The sequence below is a fragment of the Equus quagga genome, chromosome 11 (assembly GCF_021613505.1).
Source record: "Equus quagga isolate Etosha38 chromosome 11, UCLA_HA_Equagga_1.0, whole genome shotgun sequence".
In the NCBI taxonomy this organism is placed as follows: Eukaryota; Metazoa; Chordata; class Mammalia; order Perissodactyla; family Equidae; genus Equus; species Equus quagga.
In genome coordinates, this window is record NC_060277.1 from 53,687,759 (window position 1) to 53,702,461 (window position 14,703).

Sequence of the window (14,703 nt, forward strand, 5' to 3'; positions counted from 1 at the left end):
TTTCCATCAATTGCTGTGCCAACAGAGCAGTCTTGCAACTATTGTAAAAGGGACATTTCAATTATATGTGAAACGTCCTGTTTGGGGGTATATAACCACTCTGTGCACCCCACTTCTTTGGTGCCCTTTCTTCCTTCGGGAAGAAAGGCCCTGGGCCATGGTCCTCACATTTTAGCTAAGAATAAACTCACACAAATTTTCATTTATAGATTGGTTATGGATTATTTTCGTCGACATAATCTTAGGGGACCACTGTTGTGTACGCAGTCTGTTGTTGACCAAAACGTTGTTAGACAGTGCATGACTGTATCATAAATGAAAGAACACAGAAATTAAAAGTCTGAACAATTTATTATCATTTAACTTTTAACTTAGGTCAAGCCTTTGCAGTAGCTCAGTTTGACAGATCTCTGACGAGGTTTGCTTTAGACAATATTCACAACAGACTGACAGTCCCATAGTTTCCTAATTTCTGCAACGAGGATAAACTGAAGCTCTGTTCGCATCTTTTCCTAAAATGTTAAGAGATGATTATATGATAGGATGCAGTCAATAGGTTGGATCCACTTTCATGTCTGAGATCCACGGTTACATGTGGCTTTGGGCAAGTCACTTCAGCTCTTTATGCCTCAGTTTCCTTATCTGCCAGGTGGGAGTAACAACAGTGCACATCTCAGAATTGAGTTTGAAGCAATGAAATGTGAAATGAAGCAATGCCTGTAAAACTCCTAATACAGTGTCTGGTACTTCCTAGGTACTCAACAAATATTAGCCATTAGTATTTTCTGGAATTTGAGGGTGATAATTGCTAACACCCCTAATTAGTTCCAAACTTGGAGGGATTTTAGGAGTAAAAGACATATGGAGGTCGAAATATCAGTTACGTGTTATTACTATAACCACCTGGATTGGAGAGCTCAGTTTGGATGAATGGTACCATTTGGGTTTCCTCATTCTTTTCTCCAAGTCAGAGCTTGGGATGACCCCTCGAGGGAGAAGAAGGTCTGCAGAGCATGCACACTCACCCAGAATCACTGCCTGGATGGAGGAGCAGAGCAGAAAACACCCACCCTGTGGGTTGTCCTTTTGGAATTGGCTAAGCTGGCCATGCTTACCGGTTCCCTTCTCCCCTCAACTCAACAATCTGAAGAGTTATCCCTCCCTTGGGGAGGAGTGAGTGAGGAGGTAGAGAGAAAGACAGAAGCTACTCTTCCTAATACTGGCAAAATGGTGAAGTCCTGCTTTGTGAAATAGAAATAGAGTGCTAGAAGGAGAAAAGATTTATCTTCCACCATCTAGTGATTTTTAGTCTTTTAATAATCAAATTCTTGTTACCCAGGAGCAGGAGTCCTGCTTCCCACTTCGTGAGGCAAGAATCCCAATACCTCGCTGTTCCATGAGCCTGCTGGAACCGCTAGTGGATAGTCTGGCTCCTGTTCCTAGAAGCCATGCTGCACCTCAGCCCAAAAAGTCACTGCTCGTTCTCATTTCCACAGAACATTGGGCCCGGCTAGGTTGTCCACCAGAGCCCCGAGAGGTTAAGCAGTGAACCCAGCGTGGTGGACCCTCCCCTTGCCAAATATCTGGGGAGAAATTAAGCAGCAAATATTAAATCCCCCTGAACTTCCTTGTAAATTAAAGCCTGGGCTATCAAAGTTCATAATTCTTACGTGAAAGTCCAAAGAAATTAATGTTTCAGTTTTTTTTCCTTCCCAAATTCTCATTCTGCTTAGCTCGGCCAGAGGGGTCTGAATCTTAAGCATTTTCAAAGTTGAAGTAATATACCCTGAAGTCCCTCCATTCCACTTGTTTTCAAAGTCTAAAGACTTACTAGGGCGCATGCCATCATCATAATACCAACCTCACACTCATACATTTTAAAAATACAAGAAAATCCCCAGCTCCACAGTCAATTTATCTCAAGTGAAATGTTACGTAGATTTCTCTCTTCCTAAATTCCTTAATGCTTCTCCAGTGAGCCCTCTGCTGATAACCGAGCTAAATTTATTTCCTGAACCATGATCCTTTTGTCTAAAACATCCTGAAATTTCTCCCCATCTCAAGTCCTCGAACAACTTCTCCACCAACTTGATTCACTAGAATAAGACTTCCAGGTACACTCTTTCCTCAGTAAATTTTGGCCTTTGCTGTTATGATGATCTCATTCAATTTTCCTTCCACCTCTGTCCAAGTGGGAGGTGTATTTCCAAAGGCCGAGGTGCCCAGTTCAATTTCACTATTCATTAATAAAAGCTACCATTCCTCTACGGTGGAGCCACAGTTTGGATCCTGAAAAACAAAGGTCATGGACACAGTCCACATGATTAATGGATCTACAGAGCCCGTAGTTATGGGAAGTGGTCTTCAGAGTCTCTGTCCAAGCCACATAGATCCAAGAGGTTAGCCCAGCTCAGTTCTCTCCTGGGAGCTGGATGCAGTTTCAAAGAAAACAACAAGAAACAGGGTCTGGCACAGCTGATCTATTGCTACCTGTGTACTCACTTCTGGAATTTAAAATGGAAAGCTAGATCCTCATATACTACTGCCTTCTTGCTAAAGAGGAATTTCCTCTCTCTGTAGTTTAAAGTCTGAGTCTGCAGTCCTGTGTGAAAAACACAGTGCACACTCCAATGTCTTAGCATCCTTCTTATGCAGTAAGAGACAAAAGGCTGTCCTCCTGACTATGTCATCAGTGCTGAGGTCAAGCGGTGCCTGTATAGGTGAGGTGGACATTGCCCACAGAGATCCCAGCAACTACTCCAAGGCCTCGCCTCAGAGCTGTGGCTGCTGAGAATAGCCAAGCTCAAGGGCCCACAGGGACACGACATCCTAAAGCCAAGCCTGCCCCAGGACACTTAATAGCAACATCGGCTGTTTTTTCTCCAGATGCCCCTACAATGTCTCTCTCTCTGGATACCTCAGTCAGCCATCCAATTAAGAATGCCCCCACTTCCCCTCCAGAGTCCCTTGCATGGATGGAGACATACCTGCAGGAGTCTGGCAGGTGACTTACAGCATCTAGCTTTATCACTGGTATAGAAACATAAGTCACCACCACGGGACTTTCTATTACTGTCCTTCTTAGGCTTTGGAGAAACCGCGTGAGGGAGAGTTTGGGCCTTCAGGACACGCTGTACCATCTTACTGCTTGTGCCCGTTCTCTATCCCAAATACAACCTTCAAATAAGTCACCCCTCTTCCTCAGGAAGGAGCGAGGAGGGTATGAAGAAACAGGCAGAAGCTGCTCTTCCAAATACTTTCAAGAGGAGGGAGGGCCCTACTTTATGATAAAGTGGGAAGGATTAAAAAAGGGAAAGAGTTTCTCCTATATTTCTGATGATGATATGATGTTTCAGCAGTGCTTGACCAATCCAGAATATATGGTGAAAATCACATTTGTAGAAAGATGGGTGAGTTCTTCAGGAGAATATTTTGTAACAGGGAGATATTCCAATGAGAAAATCTCTTGTATAGACTATTCCTTGAAGACTACAGAAATTTATCACAACACATAAAAGCACAATTTGCCAGTCCCTGATGGTCTCAAGTATTATCAGCCACCAGTTAATCTGGGCTTCTCCACCAGCTGTCGGGTCACCTCTTGTTAGGCAAAGTGAGTGGAGATCCAGCCAGAAGACACTGAGGATTAGGGGGGCAGTATCTCTGTTATTGTGGGCCCCAGAAAGGATTCATTCACAGTGAAGCTATCACACAATTGGAGAGGGAACCTCGCATCCTCCTTATGACTGAGGGGCAAACATGGGAAAGCCTGGGGGGGCAGCTCTGATGCTGACACCTGTGGAGCCCCCTACTGGATGGTAGGGAGCTGGTGGTAGGCCTAGAACGGATTTTAAATAGATCTGTTTCAACTAGGGCAGCGGTTCTCAACTGGGAGAGGGGGCTCAGTGATTTTTCCCTCCAGGGGACATTTGGCAACATCTGGGGACAGTTTTGTTACAACTGGAGGTAGTACTACTGGCATCTAGGAGGCAGAGGCCAGGGATGCTGCTAAGCATCCACCAATGCACAGGACAGCCCCCCCAAAATAAATTATTATCTGGCCTAAAATGTCAGTAGTGCTGAGGTTGAGGAACTCTGAACTGCCGTTTGAAGAGGAGAGGAGGATAGAGACCTTTGATACTGTAAGGTTCGGGCCGAGGTAACATCGTTCACTGAACACTTACTTAGTTCTGCTCACCGTGCTGCGCCCTTGGGACTGAAAGAGTGATCAATGCATGAGCCCCTAAAGATCTGAGAGCCAGGCAGACACAGAGGCACAAACTGCCCGGTTTGTGCCCGGGAATGAGATGTGGTAAGGTCTCTGTTAGCCCGAGAGATGTGCTTTCTACAAGTTATGAAATTCTCCCTATATTTAGCATCTTTCAAAAAAAGAGGACTGTGTGTCCTTCATATACCTTTCCTTGAAATGTACATAACTGGAAGCCTTAAAAAAAAGATTGTGATGACGATAATTACCTCCCAGGGGAGGAGCTGGCACATGTACAAGCTGAGCTCTTAATTTCTTTGAATCAGCAGGGATGGTATCCTCTTCCTGTTTTGAGCATAGAACTTTGTGCCATCCCATTAAACCAGTGAAAGAGTTTGTTCTGAAAGTTTAGGAACCATGTGTATGTTCACAGAAAAAAGCCAGAAGGCCACAATTTACTGCCGCCTTATTACGGCTGGTTTATAAACCAGGGCCTAGGGAAAACGACGGAATGGGGAAAATGGTGGAGAATACCAGACTCGAAGGTTCTCCCCGTCAGGTAAAAAATCACTAGATCAATGAAAACCAATTATTTAGAGTCACACGCAAATGAAATAAAATATTAAGGACTTCCCCATGTTTGCTTACTCAGCTGGACAGACTTGAGGAAAAACAGAAAGAAACCTACCGGCGCATGCTGGAGCAGCTCCTGCTGGCGGAGAAGTGTCACAGGCGCACAGTGTACGAGCTGGAGAACGAGAAGCACAAGCACACCGACTACATGAACAAGAGCGACGACTTCACCAGCCTGCTGGAGCAGGAGCGGGAGAGGTAACGTGTGTGCCACCGGCCCGTGGAGGCTGCAGCCCTCTCCCCTCTGTCCCTGCAGTCAGTCCAGGGACACCACGGACCAGTGCCCAGGGTCTAATTCGCATTTCTGAATGGTTTGTAAAGAGTGAGACAGACTTTTACCTGGAGTTATGAACGCGAATATGTTGGGGGTGCATACAAGTAGGATCCCACTTTCCCGCTAGGGTGTTGAAAGCTATAAAACCACAAAACTGGAAACAAACCCAGGGAGCTTATGTTTGAACTTGATCAATGAAGCACCTACATTTGAAAAGCCTCTCTCCTGATTGCCTTCTATTGGGAATAATCTACTAATTCTCTTTGAGGTTGAAATCCACTTATTCAGGAATACAAATTATTAAACTTAACCATGTAAAATGAATCCTATTCATTCTTAACGCCACTGTAGAAAATCTTAATATTTGGTTTTCGTTAATTACTTAATGACTAGGACTACCTTCTTAACTTTCTAAGGGTTGCGTAACTCTTAAAAAATGTAAAAATCAAAACACAAACTCACCATGTTGAGCCTTGATATCCATCCTTGTGGGGGGTTTTCCCAGACCAGAGATTGCCACATTTGAAGCAGGGACTCCAAACTGAAAAGCTTTGTAATTGCTCTTCTAGACTACCCAAGTTTTTCAACATCTTCTTTTTAGCTTATTCTCTCCTTTCCTTCCCTCAGCTGATTGCTTGTGTCTGTGAATTCCACAATCTTTGAAACCAATGACATTGAATCTGACGCTTTGAGTTACCAAGTGTGTCTGCTTCCGTGTTTAGGGCTTGCAAATTAAGAGCCACTTAGGAACAGCTTTACTAATCCCAGCTTCATTATCTGTTCAGTTACCAAAAAGGGATCTAGTTTTCCCGGATTAGTTCACTTACAAGAAGAAGCTGTCACAATAAGACAGTAAATAAAAGCATGAAACAGAACAGGTTTGTGTTAAGTTTTTAAAAATTATTGGTAACGTTTACTTATTATTGGACTTGGCACATCCTTTGGGGAAGGAGAAACGGAAAAGAGAACGATGGTTGGAGTGGTCTGCATAACGCTGTCAACTGACAGCTTCTTTAAGCCTGTCTTCTGCTCCTGTAAGCTAAGGCCTATCAGCTGCATGTCTGAACAAACAGATGATCTAATTTGACATTTTTGGGGTAACCAAAGTGATGTTAAAATCCACCTCCTCAATCTCTGTGAACTTTCCAAACTCAAGAACAGATATTGCAAACCAAGTTCCACTGTCTATAAATTGCGCACGTCTCCGCAGCCCTCCGGGTAGGTGCCCTGTTGGAATGTGGTCAGGAAAAAGAGCAGCAACTTGTCTGATATTGCCTTTGTAAAAGCTCTAAAATCAAGTAATTTTAAAGAACACGTGTGAATTAATCATTTCAAGATCACTTTACAGATTATTTTATTTAGAACCAGACCAAATATATCTTCTTTTGACAACTTCCCACCTGAACTAAATGCCTGAGCACCACCTTCCCTTACAGACTTGCTGTTTTGAACGAAGTGTGCGGACGGAGAGACAGTACTTAGGCAGGCTGTGTCCTTTTCTTTCTTGTTTTCCTAATTTTTGTGTTCTGTGAGAGTAACTGAAATAGTAACGCCTGATGGAGAGCTTTACAGTTCCCGAAGTACTTTTATACTCATTATACAGTGAGCCTGTCCCAGACGTGTTTGTTGACTGACTTCACGTTGATTCCCTCTAGGTGAACGAGTCCAATCCCTGCCCCCTTTTTGGAGTTGTTTAATTTTACTAAAACAACTACATAAACCATTTCTCCTGAGCAAAGTACTCTGTAGGTTTTTCAGATCAAAGTAAAATTTAAAAAAAATTATCTTAAGATGCTTTTGATAGTTTGATCAGCACCACTGGGCTATCTTACCAAACTTTCATGTTTTAGATAAGAATTCACTAAAAGACCCTTGACTCTTACTTAAAATATTAATCCACTTTAAGGTTTTGAAATAGTATTTTTTTTTATTTTCTGCTTTATCTCCCCAAACCCCCCTGGTACATAGCTGTGCATCTTAGTTGCAGGTCCTTCTAGTTATGGCATATGGGACGCAGCCTCAACGTGGCCTGACGAGCGGTGCCACGTCTGGGCCCAGGATCCGAACCCTGGGCCGGCGCAGCGGCGCGTGAACTTAACCACTCGTCCACGAGGCCGGTCCCTGAAATTGTGTTTTTGACTGAATAGGTTACACTTCAGTGCTTTCTATTTTTGCAGTCGGCGTTTCTTCCCAGGGCGGTGCCCTGGGTGCCCACAGTGCGCAGGCACCTGGGCACACGCGCACGGAGGCGTCGGGCGAAATTCCCCGCCCCGCGGCCCGGCGCCCGAGGTCAGCGGCGCTCAGTTTCTCCGCCGGCTGAGGCGTGCACGTGCCTCGCTCGCCCACTGCCCGCGGCAGTGAAGCCTTTAGGATTTTCTCAAAGGTCAGGCCTGGACTCCCTGCTGCCCTTTGGAGGCGTCCCTGCGGCATCTGCTTCGCCCTAAATCCTCTTTCGAAGGAAGCGGTCCTGATTAGCTGTCCCCCTGGGGGCCGGCAGGGTGCTGCCCCGGGCGTGGCCGTCCCCCCGCCGTCCCACCGCAGCACTCCGCGCGCCTCCGGAGCCCTCGTGCGGGCGGTGCCCGGCCCCTGTGGGCTTCTTTGTTGTCCACTCCCTTCCCCTTCTTCGGAATGGTCTCTTTTGTGAGGGGGAAAAGGAGCCGAGAACATTCCTCCGGAAACGTTTCCCTTTGTTTCCACTGCGAGCAGGAGGAAAGGAAGGAAGGTCGTGAGCCTTGAGATAAGCCTGAGTGGGTGCTGCTGCTCCTCGCCCAGCGTCTGCCCGAGGGTGCGGCTTTGCAGGCTGTCTCCACCCAGGCGGCGTGCCGGTCGTGTGGTGCAGTGATGGAGCGCTGCACAGCCAAAGGACCCTCCTGACGGCGGTGGCCCCTAGGCTCCATTGTCTGTAATTATCCTGCTCTGGAAGGGTTTCTCACGACCTCCGGAAAAGCAGTGAAAGATGACAAAAAGAGGTCCGGGATAAAGGATCAGTAGCAGGTGTTGACAAGCAATCCAGATTGAGATGTCTGATGAAGCAGTAACCCGAGGCTCTGAGCATTGCTGAGGACTCCTAAGGTCAGCCCTTTCAAGTCCCTCGTTCTGCAGGTTGAGAAATTGAGGCCCGGAAAAATTGCTTAGCTCAACTAAGATCACGGTGCCGACCACTGGTCTAGCGCTTCTGTGCAAACGAGGCCCTTGTGCAAAACGGCTTGTTTCATGTCTGCTTTCTGTGTGTGTGGGCTCCCCACCTCCATGCTCTTATGTCCAAACTGACACAAAATCTTAAAAGGCAGAAAGATGTTTATCGTGAGGATATGAACACAGAGACATTAGAACCAGTGGTGTCTCTACGCTGTCAAGATAGCAGAAGCTTGGAGACAGCCTCTGTTGGGAGGAGCCGCGTGGGGACCTGTTTGAACAGCACACAGTGTTCTACTTGGGTTGCATTCTGTTTGGGGTAGTTACGTTGGGAGGCTGATGATGGTAATGGGGGGCTAAATAAGGCCCTCCTCCAAGCTACCTCTTCCTTATGGCCACTGACCCAGAATCTGCAAGTGTGAAAAAGAGAAGCAGAAATTATTTTTCATCTTTCTGGAGTTATTAAATTCATCTTGAATAAAAACTCCACAAATTAAGTACCTGAAATGGGTAATATATTGTCTGAGGCCTCCTTTATTCTAAGTCGACAGACTGTGATCATAATTTATTATTATCATTTACCACATATTTATTTTTACAGTCATACTCCCAAATGAAAAAGAGGAAATATCATGAAAAAATGCATTGGCTTAACCCGCATTGTTAATAATAAAGATGAAAATATTTCTCGTTGCATTAATCAAGACTGAGTAAAAAAAGCTCCCTTTCTAAATGCTATATTCTGTTTGGTTCATATTTTAAGTCAACTTGACCTTTAAAGGCATAATTCTGAGCACATGAGATCACCTTTGGAGTTTATACTTTATTCCCTGTCTGAACTACAAGACTTGTGATTTTAATCTTAAGCTTCAAGAATGTCAAAATAGAGAGAACACAGTTACATCAAAAAGTGTTCTGGAACTTAAATATTTGAGGGGCTGGTGTGTGTGTTACTGACGGAGGGGAGTGCTGTCTAAACCTATAACCATAGATAGAGATTTTAAAGCTTTTGGATTCTATAGGCTCAGCTGGGACTACATAAATAATTACATCATCATGTAATATTGCAGCAAGCAGTCCAAGTGTAAGTTCTTTTTTTTTTTAAATACAAATCAGCATCTCAAGAGCAATCTCTAACTCATGAAGCAGAGAATGCGGGAGCAGAGCTTGGATGGAGGGACGCCCTGGAGCCCCGTTTTGGTGGTGTTTGTCTAGGTCAGTGTGAAGGCAATGGGCCCGCCGGCTGGTGGGTCAGGCTGTGATATTACACTTGCCTATGTCGGGGAATGACCAGTCAGAGCAGGCTCTGCTGCCCTGGGAACCTGGGAAATATTCTTGGCCCACTTTACAGAAAAAGATTCACATCTGGTTCCCTGGCATAATATCCTGAAGCTTTTTCGATTTAGGTGCCTTATCTCTAAAGTATGGCAATAAAATGGACTTTTCTCAATAAAGCACTTTGCAGAAAAGATTGCTGATGATGTGTAAATGATCAAGTTTTATCAAGCAGAAAGTCATCAATCGGTGGAACACAGCAGCGGGAAACAATGGAGACTCTTCTCTGGGCTTAGCACTCTGCTAGACGCCGTTCAATAGCAGAGTTAGCTGTTATTAACTTCCCCAGGGTGCTGGACACATGTGCAACCTGTTTGATTCTTATAAAACTGTATGATGCGTAATTACTATCCCTATTTGGCAGATGGGGAAGCAGACAGGTTAAGTTCCTTCCACCAAGGTCACTACCAACAGTTAATTGGAAGAATCAGTGTTTGAGTTTACAGTAAAAAAAAAAGAATAATAATAACCGTTTCTATTTCCAAGTTCTTACCTTCTGATTAAAATGAACACTTCATTTCCCCACTGTGTGGAGGAAGACAAGACGACTTGGAAAGTTGGCCAGTGACTTCTTGGACTGCACATCCATTCTGTTGCAAATTCAGGATTTGAATTCACAGACCTTAACTTGGTCACAAGATATGCCACCTACTGTCAGTGTCCTACCGGCCAAGAAAATTGCTGGGAATAGATAGTTTTTAAGAAAGGAGAGGAATTAGAATTCAGAGACTCAGTCACAGAAAGAATATGTTTTACAGTTGATTTTCTGAAAGAGCCCTGGGATCAAACTCCGCCTTCCAGTTCCTCTTACCCTTGCAATATGCAAATCCCACTTCCTACTAGAAAACGTGATTGAAAGGCAGGAGGCAGAGGTGATGCAGGGTTACCCCTAGTGACAGCCTGGGTGTTTGGGTTCCAGGATGGGGTAGGTGAGCACAGTGTAAAGGAAGTCATGCTACGTCTTACAACCAGGGACCAGGCAATCAGTGACTCAAAAAGGTAGCTTCCCAGGGTTGGAAGTTTGCAGTTAGAAGAGGAGTTAATCCTCTTAAAAGACCCAGGATATTAACGTATCTACTAGGAGCATGTCACTCATCCTTCACTAGGCACTCCCTGCATTAAATATGAACAAGCCCATTAAAAATGCCCTTGAGATTCAGGTCACCAGAATACAAAAATGCTGGGTGTTGGGTGGATGTGATCATTTCCCCAAGCTTCATAGCATCTTCATTCTCAAGCTCATTGAGTTAGCAGTCTCTCATCTAAGACTTTTCAGAGTCTTAGTAATATAACAGCCATGCCTAGGAAAATAGGTTACCTGATCAACAAAATGTTCTGATTAATCAAAGGTCTTATCTTTTGGATTTCAGAAGCAAGGATCTAGATATAGCTTTAAAAAGAACGTGTAATCAAGTGGATCCAATTTTTATCACCATCTTTTTTCCTGTTTAGATGAGATGCTTCTCTGAGAGAGAAGCAAGAAAGCAAGAGAGGTCTATGTTGTGGGAGGAGGCAGTGCAAAAGAAGAGGCTCTGTTCTCAGCTTTATGGGGCGGGGGGTGGGAAGTGGGGAGAGGGAAGATGGAGAGTAACATAAACCCTCGGGAGATGTGTGGAGAATTCGAGAGTGAAGACATTATTAGGTAGAGTCCAAGGATGGCTTAGTCGCGTGGGCTGTCATAACAAAATACAGTGGCTTAAACAACACAACTCTATTTCCTCACAGTTCTGGAGGCTGGAAGTCTGAGGTCAGGCTGCCAGAATGGTTGGGTTTGGTGAGGCCTGTCTTCCTGGCTGGTAGACAGCTCCCTTCTTGCTGTGTGCTCACATGGCCTTTCCTCTGTGCTGGCACATGGAGAGAGACACATCCTCTTCTAAGGCCTTTTCTTCTAAGGTCTCCAATCTTATCAGATCAGCTCTCTCCCCGATGACTTCATTTAACCTTTATCACCTCCTAAAAGCTGGGTCTCTGAATATAGTCACACTAGGGGTCAGTGCTTCAACATGTGAATTTGGGGGACACAGTTCAGTTCACAGCAAAGGGCATGGCAAACCTGTGCTTCTCCCTCTAATAATTTGGGAGAAATAGAGTAAAAATTGGTGTCTGATATGTCCAGTTGGAGAGAGCTTGATACAGCTTCAGTAGCTTGTAATTCTAGAAAAATATTTAGTCTTTGCCCGTGTCCCTGAAAGGCCATGGGAATAGCTGAGGCACGGCTGGATGTGGGGAGGGAACTGTGACCTACTTGGATCAGCAACCTGAGGAGATTGACACCTGCCACTAGAGACCACAGTAGGCATCTGGGAGGATGTCAGTGTGAAAGGATGGTTACCAGATGACCTCCCTGACGGGACCAGAATTTGGTCCCAACTCCAGAAATGGGTCCTGCCGCCCCAGACTTAACTCAGGAGACCCTGTCTTGACTGAGGAGTCTTTAAATTTACCAAGGGAAACCTGACTGGACTGAGCTTACCCAGAATTAACTAAGATAAAGTGGAAAGGGAGCCCATAATAGAAATGATGAGATACAGAAAAGTGAAGATAATTGTATTTCTTGCACACATGAATTTGAGGCTTGCAATTAGTACCTCCTTCACTAGTAAAATAATCCATACGTGTGCAAAGGAGAAATAATGTGGTATTGCGGCTGGTTCCAGAGTACTGATGGTGTGCTTATAAGTGTTTTGTGACCTTCAGAGGATCATCTGAGCTAAGTGTAACCTCTTCAACTGTGGTCATGTTGTCCCCTGGGTTACTCTAGCTCCATGGTGCCAGACCATCAAAATCTGTAACCAGGAGGCAGCTGTTTACTCAGTCTCCTGCATTTCCTTTGGAGCCAGGTAGCTCTGAATTCAAATCCTGACTCCCACTTACTGGTCTGTAGCTGTAGAGAGGGGTGCTCTAACCCCTCTCATTTTTGGTTTCTTTGTCTATAGAGCAGGGATAACAGTACCGATCTCACAGAGTCCTTTATGTTTGTGAGATAATGAATAGAAAGCCCCTTCGACAAGGCATGGCATGTAATACCTAAAAGTGACTGTGTCTTCTGCTCACCTGTGTATCAAACACTAAGAGGAGAACAATGCAAGCTTCACTGAATCACAATTTATGTTTTATCAAACTAAGACTTTGAGAAGAGTGCAATGTATTGGAAAAGTAAACTCCTCTATTGTTTTGGAGTTGTTGTTTTTGTATCTAGATTAGACTAGACTTTGTAGGTAGACTCAGGAAAACAGAAAACTTACTGCAAACAGTTAGAGAATTCAATAAAGTGAGTTGGCAAAGTACAAAACTACATAGACTCAATATCCAAAAATCAGTAGTTTTCCTGTTTCCAAATGACAAAATAATATAAATTATATTAAATATAAACTATCTAGGAATAAACTTAAGCATGTGAAAGATCTACATAAAGAGAAATTTTAAATGCTACTTAGAGATATGAAAAAGACTGAGACCAATGGAAAGGCTTACCATATTCTCGAACTGGAGAACTCCGCATCATAAAGATGTCATCTCCTTATATTAACTCACGAGTTTAATGTGATCCTCATAAAAATACCATCAGGATTTTTTTTTTTAAGTGTGAGAACTAAATGAAGCGATTCTAAAGTTTATATAAAAATATGAATTTTTTCATAGTCAAATATGAAAAAGCAAGAATAGTCAAATTTTAAAAACAAACAGTAATAGAAAAGTTTTCTTTGAGAAACAAAAACTCATTTTAAAGCTACAATAAGTAAAACAGTGTGGTATTGGTAAATGAATAGACAGATCAATAGAGCTGGTGGAAGTTCTGGAAATAGATTATAGTAGCTATGGAAATTTAAAGACGGCATTCCAAATCCTTTGGGAAAAATTGGGACCCTTACTGATGGCCATTATTCTACTCATTTTTATATATACTACAGGTAATTTATTTTAAACATGGGGGACGACTGACCATATTTTAGTCAGGGTCGTTTCCCTCTGGCCTGATCTTGTTTCTACCATTTCACGAGAACCATCAATATAACAGTTGTGGTTTATGTTGAAGGGAGATTTAGCATTTACTTTTTAGGTTTTCAAAGAACTGGAAACTCCTATGAGATAAAAAAATTATATTTGAAGAGTAAAATATAACTATGAAATATATAGCTGGAAAACGATGACCTCCTTTCTACGAAAAAAAAGCAATATTATGATTTTTAGCCACATAAAATTTATGAGAAATAAAATATGTGCTAACTATAGGCATCCTTTGGAACAAAAACTGCTATAGTAACTGCTGAGGTCATAAATTGCTGTATTTCTATAACTTTGTATATTCAAAGAATTAATAAATTAAAAAGAAGTGACATAACATATTTTATATCTTGAAAAGAATAAAAGAGCAAACCCAACTTGGACTGACTTGTTAGAATAACCTAGGGAGTAATTATTGTCTTTCCCAACAGCCACAGGAAACAAACTGCGTTCCTCGTGGACAGACGCCGGTCTGATGAGTTGGCCCTCACAGTGCACCGTGCACCACACTGAGGGCTGATGGAAGGCATGCATTCTTCACGGAAGGGACTGTGGGCTCTTGAGTGGAGTCCAGATACAAATCCAGTTATTTAGAAAGTCTAGTGCAGATTTGCCTTATAATTTTTGGATAAAAAAGTGATTATGATTGATATCACATTTGTATGCAAATAAAAATTTATGCCTATTTTCACCGTTAATCAGAGAGCCTGAGGAACTAGAGCAGATGGGGCGCTTTAAGAAACACACAATGAAAATCATCAGCAAATAACAAACAGGCCAGCTTTTATGGTACTTTAACAGGCAAATTTTGAGTCAATAATTACAGCTTCAGAGTCTACCCAAGTGGCAAAAATACAGTGAGTAACTAGTGCTTTGTAGTGACTCATATTTTTTTCTTCTTCCTGATCTACCAATACACTGATACTATCAACCGTACTCTGGGCACTTGAATGCCAGGCAACTGATCAATTCCGACAGGCATTCTGTATGTCAGAAAATACAAAACCAAAGTCTCCTATAGATTTTTTAAATTAATCTATTAAGCATTAGTGATATTAACTTATCACTATAAGCATTAGTGATCAGTTCCAGATAAAACAACTGAATCCAGATT

General features: G+C 43.2%; 1 protein-coding gene across 4 annotated transcripts in view; it reads left to right on the top strand.

Annotated features, from left to right (window-relative positions):
* FILIP1 (filamin A interacting protein 1) overlaps window positions 1-14,703 on the top strand; it is a 193,039-nt gene that overhangs the window by 130,885 nt on the left and 47,451 nt on the right. For all 4 annotated transcript variants that reach the window (XM_046676377.1, XM_046676381.1, XM_046676379.1 and 1 more), the window contains exon 4: window positions 4,860-5,038. In XM_046676377.1, the coding sequence (XP_046532333.1) occupies window positions 4,860-5,038 (179 nt within the window). The remainder of the gene's footprint in view (window positions 1-4,859; window positions 5,039-14,703) is intronic.